Source organism: Antedon bifida, chromosome 4 (assembly GCF_963402885.1).
Source record: "Antedon bifida chromosome 4, ecAntBifi1.1, whole genome shotgun sequence".
Lineage (NCBI taxonomy): Eukaryota > Metazoa > Echinodermata > Crinoidea > Comatulida > Antedonidae > Antedon > Antedon bifida.
The window spans coordinates 11,346,924-11,372,065 of record NC_136229.1 but is presented as its reverse complement, the minus strand read 5'-3'; the positions used below and the strand labels follow the sequence as shown (position 1 = coordinate 11,372,065).

At 33.8% G+C, this 25,142-nt stretch overlaps 1 protein-coding gene and 1 long non-coding RNA gene across 3 annotated transcripts in view; one reads left to right on the top strand and one right to left on the bottom strand.

Moving 5' to 3' along the window:
- Nucleotides 1-28: 28 nt before the first annotated feature.
- Nucleotides 29-14,649, top strand: LOC144840986 (uncharacterized). Its single transcript, XM_078697101.1, has 8 exons — nucleotides 29-637; nucleotides 3,162-3,298; nucleotides 3,642-3,906; nucleotides 4,675-4,924; nucleotides 7,150-7,487; nucleotides 9,900-10,042; nucleotides 10,660-10,921; nucleotides 14,399-14,649. The coding sequence occupies exons 1-8, from the start codon at nucleotides 232-234 to the stop codon at nucleotides 14,647-14,649; spliced, it is 2,052 nt and encodes a 683-aa protein (XP_078553227.1). The 5' UTR covers nucleotides 29-231.
- A 3,739-nt stretch (nucleotides 14,650-18,388) lies between these two features.
- LOC144840091 (uncharacterized) overlaps nucleotides 18,389-25,142 on the bottom strand; it is a 45,176-nt gene continuing 38,422 nt past the window's right edge. Inside the window, exons 3-4 of one of the 2 annotated variants that reach the window (XR_013611833.1) lie at nucleotides 24,308-24,444; nucleotides 18,389-20,199 (exon numbers count right to left, since the gene is read on the bottom strand). This is a non-coding gene — a long non-coding RNA (uncharacterized LOC144840091). The remainder of the gene's footprint in view (nucleotides 20,200-24,307; nucleotides 24,445-25,142) is intronic. The other variant, XR_013611834.1, reaches the window with a different exon arrangement.

Sequence of the window (25,142 nt, the reverse complement as noted above, 5' to 3'; positions counted from 1 at the left end):
ATTACGTCTCAAGAGAAAAGTAAATTCAGTGTCTTCCTGACAGGAAGCAATAGAGGCTTAAAAACTTATCAAGCCGACAATTCCAACCAAACTGATTACCAACAGACAAACGCCTAAACTAGAACAATTGAAATGGCTAAGAGTTCTGTATCATAATTAATCATTTTACTTCCAGGGAAGTACAGTTCAGACGTGTGAATACCAATCAGTTTCAACTAATAGTTTTCTATTATGAAACTGTTAAATTTAATTACGAATGTATGTTTTCTTTCTGTTTTAAAGTTCAGTGGATATGAATTAGCTATATTCGTTGAGGGCGCAGCAGACATAACTTTGGATAGCAGAAACTTTAACAATGTTGAAGATAATTCTAAAGAAATTATTTTAAAATGTGAATATGTAAGTAATGCCACAGAACCAAATTCCGAAAGCTCTAAACATTTCATCTATGGCAATTCATCAAGTTGTAAGTGCAAGGAGAATGCGAGTATTCTCGAGCAAATTGAGGAACTAAGTCAAGAAGTAGGAGGCCTAGCCGGAGTAAACCAGAGTAAAGAATGTCTCCGTATGTCTTTAGCGGTAGAAGGACTAACAAACTACCTCGTATCTGATAAAGCAGTTAACACTAGATTTGCAGGTAAGTGAAATATTAAGCCGCGGCACGTGTGTACAGAAAGTGGTAGTTTGCTACTAGACCACTGTGTGCCTGTACATGACTTTCTAGTTACTTCAGGTCAGCTTGATTTGTCAATCAATAGCGGACGCTAGTAGTTTATTAAGGCGGAAAATGGGAATTTGTAAACTCGTACGACGAGACATGCTTAAACCCGAAAGCACGACGGGGAGAAAAGAATCTATGAGATGTATACAGACAGTAGTCTGTAAGACCTGTTCAATAAACAATGTTTCGTTTCGGCTGGGTCAACGTAGGAATTTATCATTAATGATGATGGTAATCCTTTCTCTATGATGATAAATATTTTTTTCGAATTGATTGTATCAGGGAAGCTGTGTATAGATAACGAATTGTTTGATTTAGTGAGTACGTTTGTCGGCGGCTGTAAGACAAAGGTTCTGAGAAATTAGAAATGTTGTTTACTGTTGGGGTATGTGGGTCACTACGACCGTAGGAAGCAAATTCCCTACCCCGGAATATGCATAGTACTATTGTCTTTATATGTATATGTTTGTTCTGTACATCAGTAGGCCATGGACTTTGTTCTGAAATAAAAGGTGATTGGTTGATTGCGGATTTAATTAATTGATTGATAAGCTAAATCAACTAAGGAAAATCCAATCATAATTATATCCTCAAAACAATTAATAGAGCATTTCACACGTGTTTTACGTTACACAAAATGTTTAGTTACTAGTTACTGTCGAGCGGCGTTTGTTGTAAGAAATATTTCTTGTTTAAAAACAAATTCTTCAAATTATTCTTGTCAATCAAAAACAAATTCTTCAAATTATTCTTACAAATCAAAATATTTGTACGCTAGGCGTCGATCTAATAACCGTCATTATTACGCTATTCCAAATCTTTATCCAGTTAGCGCTGGTCAGTATACCTAAAGTTTTAAATTGCTACAGAGAGCCCAAGGTTTTAACTAATTTAAGCGGTATGTTATGATTTCAATTTTAGATATGTATATTCGCCATTTTTTCTTCAATAAGTTAATCAATTTTATATTTTGGTTATATTTCATGTTCAATTTATAATGTATCTTGATTAACGCGTTAATTTGCAAATAATTTTATAGACTTTATGGAATGACGTATCTAATATTAAACTGAATTCACAAATCAAAATAACTTATCAAATTAAATATTATTATAATTACTGTCTCTAGTATTCGTTGTGATTGAATGGGCGTGGTCAGTGCTACATTGCAGACTACATGTTATCAGACGCATCCTTCCATATCGACAGACAAATACGTATACTTAATGCCATAGGTCATCGATCCCTTCTCTTGAAATCCATTTAATTTATATTGCAAGGTCAAGTTCAAAACATTTTATTTATACTTCATGAATTAAAATTAAAATTGACAGTAATCTTACTTAGTACATATATAAAGATAATTTTATTTGAATAAATTGGATTTGAATTAATATGGAAAATCATTATAACAAATAGGCCTACATACAATAAAGTGATATCATTACTGACATTACAAAAATACAGTCAGGATAGCCCAACAATCTTAGCCTATTCCCGTTAAAATAAAGGTGTATAGCATGGTATAAACTTAGATCTCGAGTAAAGAGCAGCAGCAAGGAACGTCAACGGATACTATGTGTCTTCATAAGAAGACGACTAAGAACAGTAACAGTTAGGATCATTATTATCTAAAATAAATAATCTAAACAGTATTGCGTTAAAACATATATACAAGTTAATTTAAAAAAAAAAGGTTATTTATTTGGTTTAAAAGTACTGAATGTGATTTAAATTTGTCTGAAAATTTCCAATATGCTGACAAGATTTGAGGTAGGTTTTATATCTGTATAATTATTTGTTTTATGATGAGATACTATCATTTAGAAACTGAAAAACCATTGACACTACTTCTATCTTCTTCTACTGTAACTCTTTTCAGTCAAATAAGGTACTGATTTCCATAAGAGCGTGATACAAAATGTATCCACGTTTCGCTTCATTTATTCAGTATTCTCCACACATACACACATTAACATATTGAGGTTGAAAACAGTGTATGTGTAGAAGGAAACCAAAATAAATATAACAAAACTTTACACCTAGGTTCTCACAAAAGACGAAGTAACAAAAAGATACTAAATAATAAATATAAAAGAGAACAATTTAAAACGAAAAATTAATCATACAAGCACATGAAAAAATTTCCCAAAAAAATGAGATACCAGAACAAGATTAGATAAGTAAGAAACTGCAATTAGAGATAATCGTGGAATGATATAAACCTAATACATTTGTGTTTTATATCCATAGATACAATATATTTTGTCAATCATTAGAATAATAAAGAATATAATCGGATAAGCATAAGTTACGTTAGTATTGAATAGACCTATCCCTATGTGTAGTTAATGGTTATAACAAATATCGATTTCCTAAACTATGTAACTATAGGCCTACTTATTTTTATCTACTATATTATTCATATTTTATTTTCTAGAGACCGCTGCAAGAGACTGCAATGATATACAAAGATTAGGCTATAATGAGAGTGGAGTATACACAATTCTACCTCATGACTGTGGGCCTGCTTTTCAAGTTTACTGTGATTTGGAGACTATGGGTGGTGGCTGGACGGTTTGTAATTTTTACAGTATATTACTCTGTTTTTTTTAACTATATAGCCTTAAAACTGAAATGATGAAAATTGGATTTGATAACCAAAGAATATTAAAACAATATTCGATGTGATCGATAGCGATGATACACGGGATCATTAAAACCCAGTGCGATAAACAAAAACGCAATAAATACATGTCAGTTATCAAAACAGGATGTAATTGATTTGTCATTGCATTTATTCGATTTATTTTAATTTGATCCAAAAATGACCGGGGTAATAATATATAGAGCACTTAGAGGTTTCACATTTTATTATTATAAATCCAGTAGTAAATATGTTCATTATTGTTTTGTATAGGTTATTCAGCGCCGACAAGATGGCAGCGTCGGTTTTTATCGAGGATATGGCAGTTATCGTCGAGGATTTGGAAATGTTAATGGTGAATTTTGGCTCGGGAACCAGAATATGCATCGTATAACAGACCAAGACGAATATGAACTGCTTATTGAATTGTGGGATTTCAACGACACTAAAGTGTATGCGCGTTACGACGGATTTTATATTGGTAGTCACCATTCCAAGTTTAGATTAGAACTCGGCAAATACATCGGTGGAGATGCTGGTTAGTTTGGCTTCCTAATTAATTTCACATACATGCAAACGCATCCATGTATTACAATTTTTAAAGATCAACATCAACATTATCTGTAGTTAAACATGCAAGCAGCGAACTTCCTCACTTCTCTGCTTGTGCGCATCAACCTACCTACCCTGGGGTGTCTGGAGATAACATTAAAATATAATAATTCTGGAGAGCGTTGGTATGGGATCAACATCGCATTTAATGAATTGGTGTCCAGTTAACAGATATCAAGCATAATTATAATTAGAGTATATTTTTTTCACCTGATTCTAAATATATTTTCATTGGGTTGATTTTTTAAAATGTACATTCAATAATAATAATAATGTATAGATTATTTAACGTACTGTATATAATATATTCAACGTAATTGAGTTGGATGGTTGACATTTCATGAGTTAAAAAATTGACTGCTCTATTTTCGCCTCGTTAGATCAGACAATTTTTTCATCGAATGAAATATTCTTTCCATTCAACGAAAACAAAACATTCATTATTTGTTTTATAACACACCTATTTTACATCAATTTATCCATCGTAATTCATTGACAAAATACTAGATCGCTATGCGGACACGGAGTAAAGCCATTAGATATCACTTTTCCGTTAAGAGGTCTAATTCCAAATGACACGTGATGCGTAATTAACCAATTAAATTGCAAGAATACAACCGGGTTTGTTATAACAAAACATACGTACTGCGCTATTATAATTTATTGTTTTTCTTTTGATTGATATTTATTATAGGGGATTCACTGTCCTACCACAGTGGCAACCCGTTCAGTACCAAAGACCGAGATCATGACATGATTGATTACAACTGCGCCCTCAACTATGGTGGCGGTTGGTGGTATCTTGGTTGTCACTACTCCAATCTCAACGGGCTCTACCTGATAGGTGAAACGGAACTATTTGGTAAGGGAATCGTCTGGTACGATTTCAGAGGACAAAACTATTCACTCAAAAAGACTGAAATGAAAATTAGAATTAAAGATTAAGATTGAATTATTGTTAATATTATTACAAATACCAGTATGTTAAGTATATCATTTTTTATCAAGATTATAAACCCCACGAGGTCAAAGAAAAACAAATTTGTTTTTATTGTGTTGATAAATATTGTTTTGTCTTCTGTCCTCTCGACGCCACAATGCGTTTAAGTTTAACATAAAATGTACGTTTACTACACATTTTGTGTGTGTTTTCTTATATCTAACAAGTACTGTCCCCCAAAAACATGAAAAATTAAGATTAATTAAATCAGACTTTGAATAGGTTATTTTGTAGCTTTAATAAAGTTAATCACTTCCATAGAAAAAAAAATGGAAAAAATAATGTTTTCACTTATAAAATAACATGATAAATGGTTAAATTCAACCAAAAATCCATTGGCTAGCAGCCAATTTGACCATTTTTTGCTTTAAATTTCAGTTTTTTCAGGTAAATATTTTTTTTTTCGATCCAATTTTTGGTCGAAGTCAATAACTATTATGTGACATTAACATGGCATATTCAACAACAAAATTTAAAAAAATTATTTTTCAGGGGGACAATACATCTTTAAAATCAATAATTACACATTATTCTTAATATACAAAAATAACACTGCGCTTTATATTTCAAATTTTTGCAACATACAATTTAATTGCTCAGATGAATGTGTATACAGCAAAAGATAATAATAATACCTTAACAAATCATTTAAACTGTTTTCATTAACTGAGATACATTTCAGAAAAGTTCGGTATTATTTAGTTCGAGAGCTTTCTGAAATAACTAGACCTATAATTATTACAGTATTTCCTTTTCATGGAAATTCTTGTGATTATCGGTCGAGAGTACTAGTTTTAAGTATGACAATTCACGTATCGAAATGTTATTATCGTAAAATGTTTAGAATAACTCAACTCTCGGTGATATCGATGCACTGTATAGGCATTTAGTGATCTGCAAGTCATGGTTAGATTATTCCTTGTTTGAAAAATGTATAATACAAAACAATAATAACACTTTAAGCATGAAAAGGTACCCCTCCCCTACAACGAAACAAAAGATATATATGAGTCTGGGAAAATGTCGCTTATTCAAACAAGGTTAATACGATATCATTTCATTGAAACGAATTAGATTGACTTGAAAGATCATGACATAATAACGTCTAATGCTAACAATGTTCAAAGTGTGTAGACAGAACAACAGCGCCCTGTCGGAAATTATCGAACTTCTTACGGAAGACCATACAATACTACTATGAGAAAATTACTTTCGGGTCAGACTGTGGTCTTGGGTTGATCATTATACTGAATGACGACTTATATCGTACATAGACTATAGACGTCATTGTTGCTGCTTACGTATGTGGGAATACAAGTGAAGAAAACTGTGGTGGCACTTTCTGAAAGTGTGTATAATGATCTTTAAAACAGTCGCTATAATTCAATGTTACTTTATGTCACGTGGTTTTACTTTCTGGATTTTACAATCCACTGTATTTTACAGGTAAGCTTCGGTATTTACCTTCATTCAGTTTGTTATTTAGAAGGACCAATGCTGTAACAATGGTAAGTTTTTTCAAATTAAACCAAGCGTCATCACCTGTCATATTATTTAAGTATGTGTGTAGATAATGTTGAAGAATTGTAGTAATATTCTGGCACAAAGGAAAGTCTTACATTCAGTACTCTTACATTACAGTATTTTAATTTTCCGGAGCAGTGATCTCACTCAGAGGATCTAATATTAACATTAAAGGTTGCGAGAGAATATTTATTGAACCAACTGGAAAGTCATAAGACAATATATAAGATCAAGTAATTGACGTCATTTCCTTTTCACTACATTGTGTTTAAGTAAGTAAGAGATAATTTTATAGAGCGTAATATAAATTAAGTAATGTAAAACAAAAATTGAAATAAATTGTTTAATGATTTTGCATAGAAAAGAACTATAATGAGAATGTATTCGATTTGAATGTGTATGTGTGTCATGTTAAGGCCTACATGTGTTTAATGATTTGAATCGGCTGCTCATAATACGTTTATATTACGTTTAATATATTCAGCTACTAAGAATTTTAATGCATTACCCATAATTTGACATTCCGTAATAAATGTTCTTTTTTTAATACACTGTGTAGGTCTATGTAGACATAATGGATGTTTTGAGCTATAATGTGCTTACACCGATGTAAACACGTAGATATTTATATTGTGAACAATAAAGTAAAATGTTTAGCAAAGCATTTTTATGCCTACTTGTTAGTCTGCTGAATTCAGTATTTGCAAGTAATGTAACGGACACTTTTCTAACGATTGGACAAGCTGGATCGTTTGATATAAATTCTGAAGTAGGTTCATTGGCTCGACCTCATCAACCATTTCATCAGAAATCTCGATCAAATGTTTCCAACAGTCAAGTGCTTGAAGCTGTAGACAAATTGTCATTTGACATTCGGACTCAATTGTCAGAGTGCAGTGGGGGAAGAATCAGGCAACTGGAGCAGGCTGTTCTTGACTTATCAAGTGTATTGAAAGTATTTGTTAATCAAGGTCAGACCAAAGGTAATGTGTTTATTTTATTTACACATTGAATGTAATCAATAGGGAGCTTTCGATTTGTGACGACCGACGTGTTACATCATCATGTTATTTCATTGTTCGCATGTGGAATATTTGGGCGTGTGACCTTGCTCCCATTTTGACACAGGTTTGATGGTTTCTAGGTCCAGACGACGACCGACGACACATCGATTGATCTGAACTAGGTTGTCCGTCCTTAGTCGTCGCAAATCGAAAGCTCCCTAAAACTTCCACTACTACCAGTGCAACCATACTAACTACCATACTTGATCTTTTGGATATCATTATGAGTAGTAAAGGCCTAAACTTCCTTATGGTATAAGCAAAACTAGATCAAGTAGTTTAAAAAATGCTTGTTTTCTTATCAAGGAAGTAAGTAAACGCTTAATTCAACCTCACCCTAACTATTATCAAATCTACGGACTTAAAATTGAATAATGTGCGGATCATTTACATCTGGAAATGCAGCAATGGAAAGTAATCTTAAATCTTGGTTTTTACTAGGACGCAACGCAATCACGAAGCGGAGGATGATGAATCGTACTCACGTCCTGATTATTTGCGTTGCGATTACATCCTTGTGTTGTATCCTAGTGGAAACCAAGCTTAAGTTTGCTGTGAAGAGAACTTAAGTCATATAGACATCAAGAAAGTCCCAAATGTAGGAATAATGAATATTACGTTCGATTTTAAAATATCTATAGCTTAAATAAATAAATATCGTTTCAAATTAATTAATTAAATTTCAGTATATCACCGGGCGGTTCAGAATTAATATTCTATGCCTGATGTGTTTATATATATAAATAAATACCAGCCTAATTGGTATAATTAATACATTATTCCGCGACACAGTGGGCCGTTTTGGCCAAAGATGGAAGGCGTTTTAGACGGCTTCCAACATGGGCAGAAGTATCCCAGGGTCCTAACGGGACACAGATAGTACACAGCAGTATACAGTCCTGGCATCTTACTCAACAACTCAGCTATCGGGGTTTCAATCTACTTTAAAAAAAAACTCTTATCATCATTCTCCCGATGTAATTGTATATACTATTCCCCATAATATACTCCTATGCTTTATGAATATATTTAATTTGATCTTTATTAATGTACTACTGTACCTTCTCACGCGCGGTCCGAAAATAAACAAAAAACTAAAATGGCTATCGCCACCAACGGCCAACTTAATTGAAACCAGGAAGTTGCAAGGTGAACCCGGAAATTACTTACTACCGCGCGGACGGTTGAAAATCTACCTATGAAATCAGAAATTTTTTTTCAAAACCCTTTATAATATCTTCCTAAGATAGACATATGGAACAATATCGTAATATTGAAACTAATGTTATCAAATCTACGTTTTGCGGTACATCTGAGGTAGATAAGGTAGGTATCCAAGGCGGAGATTTGTCCCGAAGTTTTTCCATTGTGCTCGCCTGTGTCAGAATTAATCATAATTTATATATAGATCACCGGGCGGTTTAGAATTAATGTTCTATGCCTGATGTATTTATATATATAAAAGTATCTCTTTGGAGATCCTGCTTCGTGAATAAAACACTGAAAGAATTTGATCTCTAGTGCGCGTGCGTACCATTAGAACTAGTGCTGTTCCGCCGTACCACGAAATAATCTGTTCTTGTATTCATGGTAAATAAATTAATTTTAAAGTGTTAGTGTTAGTAGAGAAGGTCGGTGAAATAAAATTAATGTAACTGTCAATCTTTGAGGCACCATTAAAATCTCCGCCTTCTAATGTGCATGTTAAAACGTTCTGTCTCACGCTTGAGTAGGCTCAGCACACAAAATTCATTTGTCGACACAAAAGTCATTTTGTCGACACAAAAGTCATTTTGTCGACACAAAAGTCATTTTGTCGACACAAAATGAATTTTGTCAACACAAAATGAATTTTGTCAACACAAAATGAATTTTGTCAACACAAAATTAATTTTGTCAACACAAAATGAATTTTGTCGATACAAAATTAATTTTGTCGACACAAAATTAATTTTGTCGACACAAAATGACTTCTGTCGACACAAAATGAATTTTGTTGATACAAAATGAATTTTGTTGACACAAAATGAATTTTGTCGTCGTAAAATGTATTTTGTTGACACAGAATGAATTCTGTCCACACAGAATGAATTTTGTCTACATGGAATGAATTCTATCGTCACACAGAATTGTTTTTGTCTGAATAGAGTTAATTATGTGTCACATAATTAATTGTATTTTGTCGACAAAATGAGTAATGTCCCGAACGGCGCCCCGTAGTAATTGGCTTTAGTACATACGGTTGATATTATTTTAAATAATAATATAAAATAATACAAATATTGAGATTTTATCAGTGATAGTCTATTAAGTATAACTTATTTTCTTCAGTTTCAATAGAACGTCCAAGGGACTGCACAGATCACCTCCTTAATGGAAAAACAAAGAGCGATGTGTATTTTATATACCCAGATGATTGTGGATCTCCATTTGAAGTGTTCTGTGACATGACAACAGATGGTGGAGGGTGGACAGTAAGCATTAAACATTGAATATTATTTTAATGTAGGCCTATCTTACATTCAACATTCTTACATAATAAAAAAAGAACCATTTTAGAGTTCCAAAGTTTGATTCACACTATTCTATAGGGTTCAATGCAACGTATAGATCACATAGGCATACTATAGTACATCGCTACGGTATTGCTTGCGTCGCGCAATTAATGTTTTACATGTTTTAGTTTTGTGGGAACTTGGTTTGAACAAGGATTTATGCTACAGTAGGCATAACCATATTAATTATTATGACAACGAATAGCATGATGACGAACGGTAATGGCCAATAAAGGACATGGATGACGAGGTACGACGATAATGGTACAATATTCCCGGGAACAATAACAATCTCCTAACATTGTGACGGTTTCTAAAATGATCATACCGCCATCTACAATTAAAAGAAATAACCTGCACATAACTTCATTTACTTATTACTACGACACAAACAATATCTCACACGCAATTATTATTCTGATCATATTTATTTATGTGATCTATAACTTCTTCTTACAATGAGTTTGGTTCCTTTTCCTTTTTTTTTCAAATATCATAGCCAATTTTATATAACTCAGAGCTGTTTTGAAACTTAGGTTTTTCAGCGAAGGCAAGACGGTCAGGAAACATTCTACCGAGGTTTTGGGAGTTACCGTAGAGGTTTTGGTAATATATTTGGTGAATTTTGGCTAGGCTTGGACAAGATCAGACGATTAACAATATTAGATGAATACGAACTCCGTGTCGACTTGAAAGATTTTGACAGTAATACAGCACATGCTAAATATGGCAGATTCCGTGTTGGTAGTCTTGAGGAAGACTTCAGATTATTCGTTGACGAGTACTCTGGAACCGCAGGTAAACAGTTAAGCGTGATTCCCATCATGCACGACGCTAGATTAAACGTGTCTTTATTGATTTGGGTGTATGGCCTAGCTAGAACAGCAGTATATCTCTCCCTCCGCCGTCTCGCGGGGCCCTTCTGAATCTCTTTGCCCTGGTGGTACAGCATAGGCCTCGCATTCAAACGCTTTCGAAAATTCCACTTTTAAGTTAAATTTTAGCTGTATTTTTAAAGTTATGTACCTTATTTCTAGTGGTTCTCGGTAAACTAAAAAATGCCATTTTTCTCGTCCTCAAAAAGTTAAGACGACAGAATTTCACGCTAATATAAGCTCCGTCCACTTTGATAAAAAGCTCATGCATACTCACACATTATTCATGCGCACCGTCCTGTGGCTTCCCGTCCTGTTTCGTAAAGTCCCTAATAATTCATGGCGTGTTTGTAAATTTAAACTTTCAAAACCATGGATGAAAAATTGTATCTAATATTATTAAAATGCTAAAAGTTACGTTTATCTATAGCCGTTTGAATTATGTTTTAGGCTCTGTCTAAACTATCAAACTTTATGTGACAAAAGCATATGATGTGCCCATATATGGACATGATAAGGTCATATCACTACTATATTTGAGCATAACACTACTATATTTGGGCAAATCACACTTTTTTTTGTCAAAATTAGTTTCATAGTGTAGACAGAGCTTTAAGCATACATGTATTCACTAAATAGGAGATTAATTATTACTGTATAGTACCTGGCTACTTGTTACGGCCAATCACCGGGCTCAGTCGAATCGAAATCAAACGGTGGTGGTTTGTTGAGCCGTAAAATGTGCAAAAAGTCACCTTTGTGCAAACAACCACATTTGTGCAAACATGTTGCCTTCAAATGTGCAAACAACCACCTTTGTGCAAACATGGCACCCTCAAATGTGCAAATCTGTAAAAATGTATAATCCACTAATGTGCAAACATCACGCCGTTAAAAATGTTAAAACGATCACTTTTGACGTTAAATGTGCAAATGAAATTCTACAAATGTGCAAATCTTTTTTTCAATCAAAATCGTTTATTAAAAATAAATAGTCACGGCTTTTTCTAACAATGTTTTCATGATATAGCCATGAATTTAATTGTAGAACAGGCTGAAATAATCTGTTTAAAAAAACCCAAATTACAATGATGTCTGGGGATGCAAGACTGACACGTGGTCGCTGCTTGCTGGAGAGGGTAATCCATACCGTTGAAGTGAAATCTTTTATAGTTATCCTCTTATTTTAAAAGGAAATTCACAAAACATAATCAACTGAGTTCATCAGATTTTATATTATTTTATTTTAAATTGATGTCTGTTATGTGCGATTTGAACAATTATGCAATTTGAAATTGTGAGGATTTTCTTGCGCAAATTGAATCAATATTCAAATTGCGCAGAAAATTTCGAACAGCACATAGTATTTTCAGTATTTGATAAAACCAAAGCTCATAAATCCGTATACATTAATAAAAAATGCAGGTAAAAGAATAAAATTGCGCAAAGATTTCCTCGCGAATTTCAAATTACACAATGTTGTGCAGATCAAATTGCGCAATGAAATCTGTGTTATTTTAAATCGTGCATAACATTTACAATCGCCTAATGCTTGTACCATATTCATACCTACTTCATCTATATTATTCATCTAATTAATTAGTTAACTTAAAACGATTTGCGCAGGAAAATCCTCACAATTTCAAATTTAAAAAGAGGACAACTATTTTTAATCAATTTTAACAGTATGGATTACCCTCTCCAGTAAGCAGCGACCACGTGTCAGTCCTGCATCCCCAGACATGATTGTGTGTTTGTGTGAACAGATTATTTCAGCCTGTACTACAAAAATATGTAAGTGGCTATATCTTGAAAACATTTTTAGAAAAACCCGTGACTATAGGAATTAGGTTATCATTTTTAATAAACAATTTTGGTTGATGTAGTATCCAGTCATTACAAGGCTACCATAAAGTATACATTAATAAACCACACCTAGAACCAGCTTTATTATGTACAACCGTCTTTATTCACAACTCATTGTATATCCATCCACAACACTACCGTGCTGTTACATTTATGCTACACTGCAGCTGTACAATATAATATAGTCATGAATGCTGATCATTATAGAGGGCGCTATACCATAATACAACAGTTGAAAAAAAATGATTTGCATATTTGTAAAATTTCATTTGCACATTTAACGTCACAACTGATCGTTTTTACATTTAACGGCGTGATGTTTGCACATTAGTGGATTATACATTTTTAGAGATTTGCATATTTGAGGGTGCCATGTTTGCACAAATGTGGTTGTTTGCACATTTGAGGGCAACATGTTTGCACAAATGTGACTTTTTGCACATGTCACGGCTCAACATGGTTCCTATTTTGAGATAGTCAGCTTCAACGAATGTGCATTAAGAAGACCTCTGTTTATTTTGTAACATTTAGGTGGTCAATGCGATAAAGGCAAGAGACACCATGATCTCAGATTGAAACAAATCCTTCTCTCTCATTTATCCATGCCCACCTTTTCAAATTTGTACTTTCGGTACGAATTACGTCCTCCCGTTCTTTCTCGAATAGTTTGTATTTTCTTCTGCCACTATTAAAATAAAAATAATTGCGACGATACATATCCTACTACTGTCACATTTGATCATGACACGAATTTTAATAACCATAATAAAATGGGAATATTCGAATATTTATAGAATTATGAAATTGTATACATTTATTACGGTTTATCAAATTACAATTTATTCTAAACTTGAGACTATTGGACATTATTTTGTTATTTTTTTCTGCTGGTAATTTACTTTTCATTAAACCACTGTCAAGGCATAGCACTGTATTCATTATATATGGGTTCAGTGTCCGTTATTTTCCCCAGAAATAGTCTCCATAATTCCATTTATATTATACTGCAGTATGTATGTGGTTTTGTAGGATTATTTATGGATCGACATGTTTTTATTGCACTATTAATGTTAAGCTTTTTTATATTATGTTTATTTTACAATTCATTTATGGTACAGTATATTCGGCCTAATATCTACATTCTATAGCCGCACACATGTTGTTAGTGTTAATACCGTAATAATTGCTGTAGTCCGGTGGTTGGATATAAATAATATACAGAAAGACCCTGATTCTATTCTCGACATTGCTCAGTCCATCCTCAGTTGTAAATGAGTACCTGTTTGAAAAACACTAAAGAGAATAAGGCGGTGTAAAAATAAACCGGACAGGCTACCCCATAATACGGAGGCTTAGTAGGCCTACACCGAGCTCATAACAGAGTGAATAATGGGACAAGAAAGAAGAATAGAAGAATTCGTTATTGATAACAATAATATGCACTTCATTTTGATATTTAATTTAACTATCCCTCTCATCACAAATCAAACTGAACACCACTTTCATTGTGTTTATTTCCAATATACTTGTCTAGGTGATGCTATGATTCTTCATAATCATCAACGTTTTAGTACCTTCGACCGTGACAACGATGCCTGGACTGGTCACTGTGCAGAAGAATACAGTGGAGCTTGGTGGTATGAATCGTGTCATTTCACAAACTTAAATGGAGTTTATTTAAACGCGCCCGGTAGTGAGTATGCCAAAGGTGTTGTGTGGCGACAGTGGAGAGGATATGAGTATTCTCTCAAGTTTGTTGAAATGAAGATAAGACGGAAAAATTGATTAAAATCTAAACATTAATACAATAATTTACTCCCTGTGTGCTACTTTGGACATCATGCATAATTCACCTTTGCTCTAATGGCTTTTAAACAGGCAATAAATTAAAAGAACACGTAATGTTCTGTTTTGTAGAATTTCTATCACTTTCTATTTTACTCTATTGGGAGACGATCACATTGATGTTTACACTTACTGAAATCACAATGGAATCAGGTATTTACGGCCACTGATATGGCATAATAACAATGAATGTTACATAAATATTGTTTCAGGGAGAGAATGTTATTCTTTAATTATTCATTTAGAATCCATTTAGGCATATTGCCAATATATTGCTAATCACTGTCATTCTCAAGTGTGTCCGTTCTTCACAAAAAAACGTGTCGTGAGACATCCTGACATCTGACAGGATTTGAACGCAGAGAACTCTGTGTACCAACTTATCCAGACATTAAAGCTGTTTTCACATCAGCGCCCGAATTCGGTCTGGCGCCCTGTGAAAAATATCGCGAGCGTTAAGTGTGCTTTCACATCGAGCGCACGAATTCGGTTATCCGTTTTCAAGCGAGGTCATTTTTGCTCACTGGTGATTGGACAAAAGAAAACTTACTACTAAACCCATTTTCAACGATATTTTTCTCAGGGCACCGGACTGAATCCAGGCGCGATGTGAAAGTAGCTTAACACTAATATAATGCTCGTAAAAAAATGTATCTAATTATTAAACTATTGTTTGATAGTACACAAACAATGAATGTTTATGAGTTAAATTCAGAGAATTATTTTCTGTTCTTGAGTTGAAAGACTAATAGGTTACAGAAGGCGCACACGAGGTTTTCAAACGTGCAACAGAAACCTAAACGTGCAATTACTAATTTATTTGAAAGGTAGAAATAATATGCGGCACTTGACAAATTAACCAAAATATTAAAAAAGATCAAACGGTAAGGCTATATTTAAGTGTGTTATAGGCCTAATAATGAATAATTTACATTACGAGAAACACTCCATTTTGAAATTCAACATTCAAAATGGCTACTTAATGTTTAAGAAACAGTTGAATTATTGTTAAACTAAGTTTTAATTAACAAACATAGACGAACGTAACTGATATCATGAGTGGATACGAACGTAAGTGTAGTAAAGCTAACTATGCTCGTATCGGTAGATGAAAATTGACACATATAATCTGTAATGTGAATTGAGAATAATGTGGACAAACGAATGTTGTGTTTCGTATGACGCTGTTGTAATATTAAATAGGTATACACATTTTCACGAATAATCAAACATTATGGGTGACACATTGATATGTGTACGACACTCGTAGAGAGTCAGGGCCTGTTTCTGCTGCAACTGCTCAAAATACGGTATAAAATACGGTATTTTTTATACCGTATTTTTTAGTACCCCGTTTCTGCTAACAATATTTCTTGGGTGATCGTGTTAAAATTCATCCTTTTTACCAAAATTGCCATTCATTTATTTGGTCGATAATTAAAAGTCGCAATAAAGGAAGTTTTACGGCTCACTTTCAACAGCCTAGCCCTAGATAGAGATGTTGTGAGAGGACAGCTATGGCCCGATCTCCCAATATCCAGGCCAAAACATCGTAATGGGGACAAGTAATTCGTCCCCTCGCAGAGTTATTGTCTTTTGCAAATGTTGTACTGCTTTCGCAGGCTCTTCAGCTTGGAGTTTACTTGCTTTGGAGACAAGTCTATTCCGTACTCCTGCTTTATTTTTTTAGAAATGTCTTTATAAATGTGGTTGTCCCTTTTATTACCTTAGTTGGCCGGTCCCCACACAGATTTATATAGTAAATACAGTAACGTCTTCGCTCCACATTTGCGCCGAATATATATGTACACGTGTGTAAAATAGCTGACAGCGACAGAAAATAAAAACACGATGTTGACCTCATGTCGCAGGTAAAAAAAAATACGGTATGTTTTATTGGCAGCAGAAGAGGGTAAAAAAAATACGGTATAAATTTGTAAATACCGTATTTTATCCACAAATGTTGTGGGGAAAATACGGTATTCAAAATACGGTATTCAAAATACGGTATTCAAAATACGGTATTTTTTTATGAGCGCAGTTTCTGCTGCCAAGAAAATACGGTATAAATACGGTATTCAAAAAATACCGTATTAAATACGGTATTTTCTTGGCAGCAGAAACAGGGCCTCACTCACTGTTGAGAACGTTATCTGAATTTTCCTCGATACACGTAAACCTACCGCAACTTTCGGCTCCGGTATTTTAACGGTAGGCTCTTTGAGCCGTGGAATGTGCAAAAAGTCATATTTGTGCAAACAACCACATCTGTGCAAACATGGCATCCGCAAATCTGTAACCATTCGAAATTCACTAATGTGCAAACATCACACCTTAAAAACATATTATCTCCTGGATATTTAGAATTAGGTTAGGTCACTTTAATTAAACTGATTTTGGTTAAAAATTTGTAAAATTTATTTTGCACATTTATAATCAAAACTGATCGTTTTTACATTTAACGGCGTGATGTTTGCACATTAGTGGATTATGAATTTATACACATTTGAGGGCGCCATGTTTGCAAAGGTGTGGTTGTTTGCACAAATTTATGACTTGTTGCACATTTTACGGCTCAACAACCTTGCTGCAACTTGGACATTGTAGATATTCAAGACACAGGAGACGGCTACCGACCTAAAACGAAAACTTGCTATATCACTAAATATAAACCTTTGTTCAGAAAGCATACTATTCAAATAGTTATGATTGTCAGTATAATAATTGAAAAACAGGTTCTCTAAAATAATTGTGTAGGGACCTAACTATACGAGAGAATCAACAAAGAAATATAATTATAACTATATTAAAACCTAAAAAAAATGCAAACAAATCTAAAATTCAGTCGGCGAAAACGACCTACTGGTACATTTTAATTTTGTTTCATGTGTATTTTGTTGTTTTAGACATGCATTATAATAGAAGGTACTGTAATTAGATTAGCTTATTCTCGACTATATCAATCTTGTCGCCGTATATTCCCGTCTTTATTATTATTATAAATTATATGTTCATAATACATTCCGTTTTAATCTGGAGCGTTTACATTTCACAATCTAGTCTATATTATTCCCATTAAAACTGTACGTCGTACTTCTCCAATCATCGAAGGTTCACAAACGCTTTTAATTGAGGCAAAGGCGTGTTTGGTTCAACATTGTTTCATTTTCTGATGTGAAATGTCTTACTTGCATATGTGTGTTAGTTTCTTTAAAAAAGAACACAATATATGTTTTGTTTTGGTACGTGTATTTAAGATTGTAGGCCTATTTCAATTAGTTAGTTTAAGGCCCATCCGTGGACGATAACGATCGACTATAGATAAATATATAATTAGAACGTTTTCATTTTAAAACTAGGATAACCATTTATGCTGCTCGTTCAATCAAATGACGTCAGGTGAGTGGGATTATTAAAAACAATAATAATATCTTGACGATTATTGATCATGTGTGTAGAGTCCTTTACGGGGTTTTTTTCGGCCGATGATCGGACACGCAAAAATGGTTCAAATGCGCATAACTGTGATATAGAAATCCATGATGTCGTCAACAAAATTGACAAAAGTTGCCAAACCAAACTCCACGTATGCAAATAGTACCTCAACATGACGTCAAAAGCATACATCATAGGAAAATAATTAAAACTTGAGACTTTATTATTAAACTGATCAATTTATTAGTAGTTTTGCACAGAAAGAAAAAAAACTATCCTATTAAATAAATAATTTACACACGAATATATATAATATAAGAAATGCACATTGTAGGCTTTGTAAGGTCGTTATACTTCCTGAAATTAAAATTACGTAGCATACCCTTATTGTATTGTAGCGTAATTACGTTAACAAACATTGTACTCTTGTGAACAGTTGATTTGCCAATTTATTTATATTACTGTATTATTGTAACATTTCCTTATGATTTCATCTTGTTTGTCTGTTTAAAACACATATTTAATCGAGCGTATGCCTAAATTGCATGTATGGTCCATGGCTATTGCGCATAAAGTATGCTTACCGGCTTTAACGACAAATATGTTTTTTTGAATTTGTTACATAATTGTCACATTCTTCTGTGAAAATATTATTTTAACAAAAACTATTTAATTTAAAGTTTCTTTTGGCAATAATTGTCAATATAATGTAAACAATATGTTTTATTAATTCATGTTTATCAGGTTTTATTTTTGTAAGTGACTAATGATAAAGAAAGGCATAATAGTATTTGTCTGATTTTGTAGATTGGTGTTCCATACTTCATAACATAATAATACGTCTAGAAAGTGTATCATTATTGGCTTGATATGATTAGACCTACCGCCGGTATGTTAAGAAATGAGTATGTTGAGAAAATGAATGCACTAAGATATATATACGCTAAGAAACATGTTAACGTCATTATGAAATGAATATATTTTAGTAATAAAAGAAAAAAAATCATCATTGGCATAGTAGTAAGTAAGTACGTAAGTCGATGAATGTTTTTAACATTTGCCTCACTATGAGGAAGGTGTAGCTGTGGAGCATTCGTATGTTTTTTTCTCTTCTTATACTGCAAAAGTTTCTGTACACCATGTTTGAATATATTTTTCCATTGTCCAGTCAATTTCTCCAGGTACAGCGATCAGTTGTGAGATTTTCACAGGAAGTGATTGGAATCTGGAAAGAAGTCCCTTTTCAAAATATCTTTGTAGCGTAATTTAGTTCGTCCGCGTGGGCGATTGCCACTTGTTAGCTCTCCATTTAGAATGTTTTGGGATGACGGTCATCCTCTTGCCTACAAACATACCCTGTGCAGCGGAGACGGCGCGGTCTGAGCAGAGTGTGCAATTTCCAATTTTAGTATTTGGTATGTTTTTGTCCCATGTTATATGAAGAACAGAGCGAAGGAAGCGAACGTGGAATGCATTAAGTTTGTGTTTGATTTTCCGGTGAGTGGTCCACGTCTCACTGCAAAACAGTAGGTCTTCATTTTAAGATTCACATTGAGATTGTTGTTATTCCAGATTCTGCTGCGGAGTTATCCAAAAGTCGTTGCAGTGATTTTCTTATTATATTTTAACGGTTCTTCATACACTGTAGTTAGAATGTGAAATACATTTCTTTCTTCCTTTAGTTATTTTAACAAACGTTTGAAAGTTCATTTGATGTTACAGTAGAATAAAAGAATAATTTCCAATCTATTTTCTAAAATAGATAATTAAATGTATTGATATTCCCCTTTATTATTGAAAATATTGTCTCATATTGAGTTGGCATGACTGAATGATCTTCTAAAATAAAGTATGAATTGAAGCATTTTTATAGAATGTGAACTGGTATATCTCTCATTGTCAGGAAGGCTTTTAAAATGTGAGTCCTGCTCAAAATGTCTGGGTACAGTATGAGCCTACGTATTCAGGAATAGCTTCATCCTGTCGTTATAATAATATATTTCTTCTGATGATAAGGTAGATTGGAAAACAGGCACTCTCGTTGGTATCTGAAACCTGTAAAGAAATAAAATGTTTTTGTTATTTGATTTGGTTAGTGGTAATGTTTACCATGACTGCTTACAGTAGGCATAACCCCATAATCAGGTTAAAATTACTATTTAGAAATTATGTAAGTAAAGAAAACAATTTATTTATTTTTACGTTTTCAGTTGCAGGTCTGCTGTCTTTAGGTACACATGACCAAGAATTAACAATAATAAATTAATCACTGTCCAGATACAGCGGCTATTTTGTGATGTGAACCAGTTCACTGGGGTAACCCCTACTCTCGAATGATGAACTGGATTCTTTAAAGTACACAGGAGCAAACTGTGTACACTGGACCTACAGTTTATAGTCCGTACCCAAACCCATATTGTTGGCTCTTTAGGTAGGTAAACGGCGCCTTTACCGTACCTCTCTGTCATTTTACTCGCTTCGTGCAAGTGTCAAACTATCGAACCGATCCGAAATACTGAATTGCGAAATTCTTTTATAGAAAATAATTTATAAAATGTATACTCCAATGAGATTGAGTATACTTCGCTTCTTGCATATGCACACTTTAGCTTTAGGAGAATAAGTACCATTAATTTACGTTTGGTCTGCTTTTAAACGATTTTAATCTAATAACACACGACTCTTAATAACGCCCCTGGTTTGATACATATATTGATTTCAAGTGCGCTTAATATGTATTTATGTTGTTATTGTTCTTATAGATGGCACTCATTTAAGACTTATGTGGATTAGACGTAATTCTAGATTTTAAGACATACAATACCTCAGATGTCATTACACTCCCAATTTATATTGTGACGGTTCGATCACGAGTTGATTAGTAAGTGTTATTGTAGATGTGATGACGTCATTTTTTATGCGCGTTATAATCGGTTAAGATACGCGTCCACACATGACTCGTAAACAAAGAAGACTTAAATACTCTACCGCCTAATCATATTGTTTCTATTTAATTACCAATAATACTGTATTAACAGCAAGTGGTGATGCATCGATTTAACGTAAAGTCCAGTGAAGTTTTGGGGTTTGGTAGTATTTGTAAATTTGTAATCATTTCGCGTCTAATTTAGAATAGATAATTCAGAGAAACCTACATTTTTTAGTGGCATTGCAAAAAGAGAGTTAGAAGACATGACTGCAGATAATAAGTTTTCAAACAGACATCATCGTACTATATGCCCTAATGACGTTAACCCGGATATTAAATTTAAAAAAAATTTACGAGTTGTTATTGATTATGATGTTATTGATTAGCTCCACTTATGATTGGCACTGAAGTTCCAAGTTAAATAAAGTTTTTGACTTTTCATTGCATTGCTTAGTTTTGTTATGTAATTATTTACCTCCGCCAAGGAGGTATATGTAATCGATCGCGTGTGTGGTGTCTGACTGTTATATTAGTTGTAGGCCTATGTATTGTATAGTAGTTGCTTTGTTTGTATGTATGTTTGTTTGTTAGCACGATAGGGCCTACAATTCAAGTTATCATTCTGAATTTTTCGGTGTAGGTAGATAAATACTTTGAGACCATGCAAGAAAATTGGTTGATTAATAACTTCACAAATAACAAAATTTATATTATTTTCAGTGTTAAAAGATAGCAGACAATTTTGATTTAATGTACAGGTTTTTTGATACGAGTAGTTTTAAAAAACATATTTTTTTCAAATTCACCCGCTTGTATTCCGCGTTGTTGTTCTATTGTTATTTAAATGAAACTATTTATAGTTGGTAATTAGTTTTTTTAAGATTTTTAATTTTAAAATTGATATATTGGTCATGTCAGAAAAGCTTATCTTCCATACGATATATATATTAAATAGCACGCATTCTGTATTCTTTTAATGTGGACATATTTTTTTACATTGACCAAACTATTAGTCGACTGCTCAAGCTGTTAAGCTTACTCCATGAGTTAAGGCAGCGACGCCACAATTCGGTACAGCTTCAAGACACTTCTCGGTCAATCAAGACATTTTTTTCTGGCCAATCTTGATTTCAGAAAGGTCATTGTTGCAATACCGAAATATGTTTGTATTAAAAGTTATTTAAACAAATTATAAACCCCATCAGGATTTGAACCATGTAGGTAAAGCTAATACCTAAAGCAAAAAATGTATCTTTCAACATGCTCATAATCAGTGGATATATTTTGCCAAGTACTTCACTCAGTTTCTGAGTGCTTTCATTTGTCTGTTTGTTTGCTTGTTAGCAGAATTAATCAAACAATTATTACAAGATCTTTACCAAAATGAAAATACAGATAGTTATGTGGTCAAGTTTTGGAGTTTCGGACCACGGTCCCAATTCTGGACCACTTTTTAGTATTATTTTCAGACCAGATAGGACATAATTTTCAAAAGCTGACGAGGTGTCTTAAAGTAACAAGTATACTTAAATTGTATATTCTCGAAAACTACTAAAAAACTTCACGTTTGAACAAGAATTATATTTTGTGATTTGTAATTTTAAAACATACATTTAATGTACAGGTTTTTTGATGCGAGTAGATTTAAAAAACCTATTTCTTTTCTTACCACTATAATTATTGCAATCGTGACGGCTGCCCTTGTTTTTGTAGAGTGAAATGATGTTGGAGTGCTTTAGGTCCTGCGGAATACACCTTGAATGCCAACAAGTTTTAAATACTTCAAGAAGCTCAGTTGTCAGGACATCCCCACCAATTTTAAACACCTCTGGTGTAATGCCGTCAGGTCCAGGACATTTGATATTCTTCAATCCATGAATGGCTAGTTCTACCTCATCTTTGGTGATATTTCTGTCAAGGTCATGCATGTTGTTAGCTGCTGAATTTCCTGCCCTAGAGTTTATGCCTGTGTCTGTAACGTAAATAGAGCTGAAGTGCTCCATCCATCTTTTAACTTGATCTGCAGCTACGGTGAGCATAAAACCATCACTTGAAAGAAGTGGTGCGCTTTTCTTTGGAATAGGATAAATTGCTTCCTTTATGCCCATTGTAGAGGCCACGCAGATCACCGGTATCCGAGCACATTTGGATTCGTTCACTGAGATTAGTCCAGTAGCGATCTAAAACATTTCTTTTAAGACGCTGAACCATGCTCTTTGACTTGTAATCAGCTTTTGCAGAACGAGTGTTTTCGTGAGCATCTTATCTCTTGCTCTGCGTTTCACAGAAGAGCTGGTAGTAATGTTTCAGCATTTTCAATGAACCAATCTGGCTGCCTATTTTTGTAGAAGCAACATCAATTGTATGAACATGCTTTGGTTTGGCAGTGTGATATCTATTTCTTAAGCTATGGCAATGGATTATCTCACATAGCTGACGACGTCTCACAATAATATGGTCGAGTTGATGCCAGCGGCGAGAACGAGGATGCATCCAGGTTGTTTTGGTACAAAAAGGACCTTCAAAGTAGGTGTTGGCAACGCAAAGGCTGAGATCAGCACATAGTTCAAGAAGACGTTGCCCGTTCTCATTCATTCTACCAACCCCATGATGTCCAATCACATTACACCAAGAGTTATAATCAGAGCCAATTCTAGCGTTAAAATCGCCAATGAGTGCTAAGTTGTCACCAGATGGAGTTTTGAGAATGGTTTCAGTTTGATAGAAAACATTATTTATTGAACAGGTCTTACAGACTACTGTCTGTATACATCTCATAGACTCTGTTCTTCCAGACGTGCTTTGGGGTTTGCGCATGCCCAGTTCGAGTTTACAAATTACCATTTTTACAGCCTTAGTAAACTATAAGCTTTCGCGTGATACAATTTACTAATGCTTCCGTCCTTTTGAATATAACTGCCCAAAGGCACGGAAGTCTAGGTATAGACATGTTCCCATTTTTGTCGCGTACAGCTCACATGCCGGTCGGTTGGTCGGATGGCCGGTCGGTCGGATGGTTTGTCGGTCGGTAAACAATAACTCAAATTTGAGCACGCGACTGCAGCCATGTATATGGCCTTGTTCATTGGGTGGATGGTGTATATATGTACGTGGTAGCAGACCATCATTGTTACGATTGGTATGAATGCATTTAAGTAATTGTTGTTTTATGCTCATCGTAGACGTGAGAATATTACTTACTATTGTACAAATTATGATGATCAGAATACTTACGATCATTAACAACTTATTTGCATTTTCCTACACCATTGGGACATTCTAATTTTCTGTAAGGTATTATCATGAGAACCCGACGTTCGTTTGGCAACTCCCTGGCCATCATCAAGGTAATCCTTTGTTCTTGAGGTTTCCTATTCAAATAAAAAGATAAATAGTTTATACAAAAATATATCGTACGTTTGTCAGACCCTTCTGTGGAGTCTTTCTTATTGAGTCATTTTGCACACGCTAATTACGCTCAAAAACTATTATGCGCAGATTGAAAACCTGCCACTTATTATGGCCATTTGGTTCAGAATTTGTATAATTTCGTCATAGTAATATTTATTATTAGCATACTTTATTTTCTAACTAGGCCTAATAATAAATATCTATAATATAAAGAATCAAATAAAAAAAATAACGTATAAGAAAAGTTCCATCTTGAATCAAATTTTAAATGCTATAGTTTAAGCGGTCTCTGATTATTGTTATTATTATAGATGGCGCCTAAAAAGATGTGCCATTCAACATGATTTGACCCAACAAACGTCTATAAGGCCTAGTGCGCTGTATATTACAGTTTTTGGCTTGTAGTCAAGAAAGAAGAGTTAAATGGAAGACTAATTGAATATGCAGGATCTACATAGGTATGTTATAATAACTGTTTTGTATTAATTGAATAGAGAGAATGTTTTCATTTGAAAGCCTGATTCATTATTAGGGGGTAATAGATAGACTAATGTGAAATATGTTATCTACTTTCTACGTAACTCGAAATAAATTCCTTTCAGTTCGACACTTAGGCCTACTTACGCACTTATAGTAAAGTGCATTTTACTAGATGTTG

Bases quoted from the DNA above. Each gene is read 5' to 3' on its own strand.
- LOC144840986 (XM_078697101.1), top strand. From the start codon at position 232: ATGAAACTGTTAAATTTAATTACGAATGTATGTTTTCTTTCTGTTTTA. The intron at 3,907-4,674 runs GTTAGTTTGGCT...TATTTATTATAG, and splicing joins ATACATCGGTGGAGATGCTG to GGGATTCACTGTCCTACCAC. The intron at 4,925-7,149 runs AGATTGAATTAT...TGAACAATAAAG, and splicing joins AAAATTAGAATTAAAGATTA to TAAAATGTTTAGCAAAGCAT.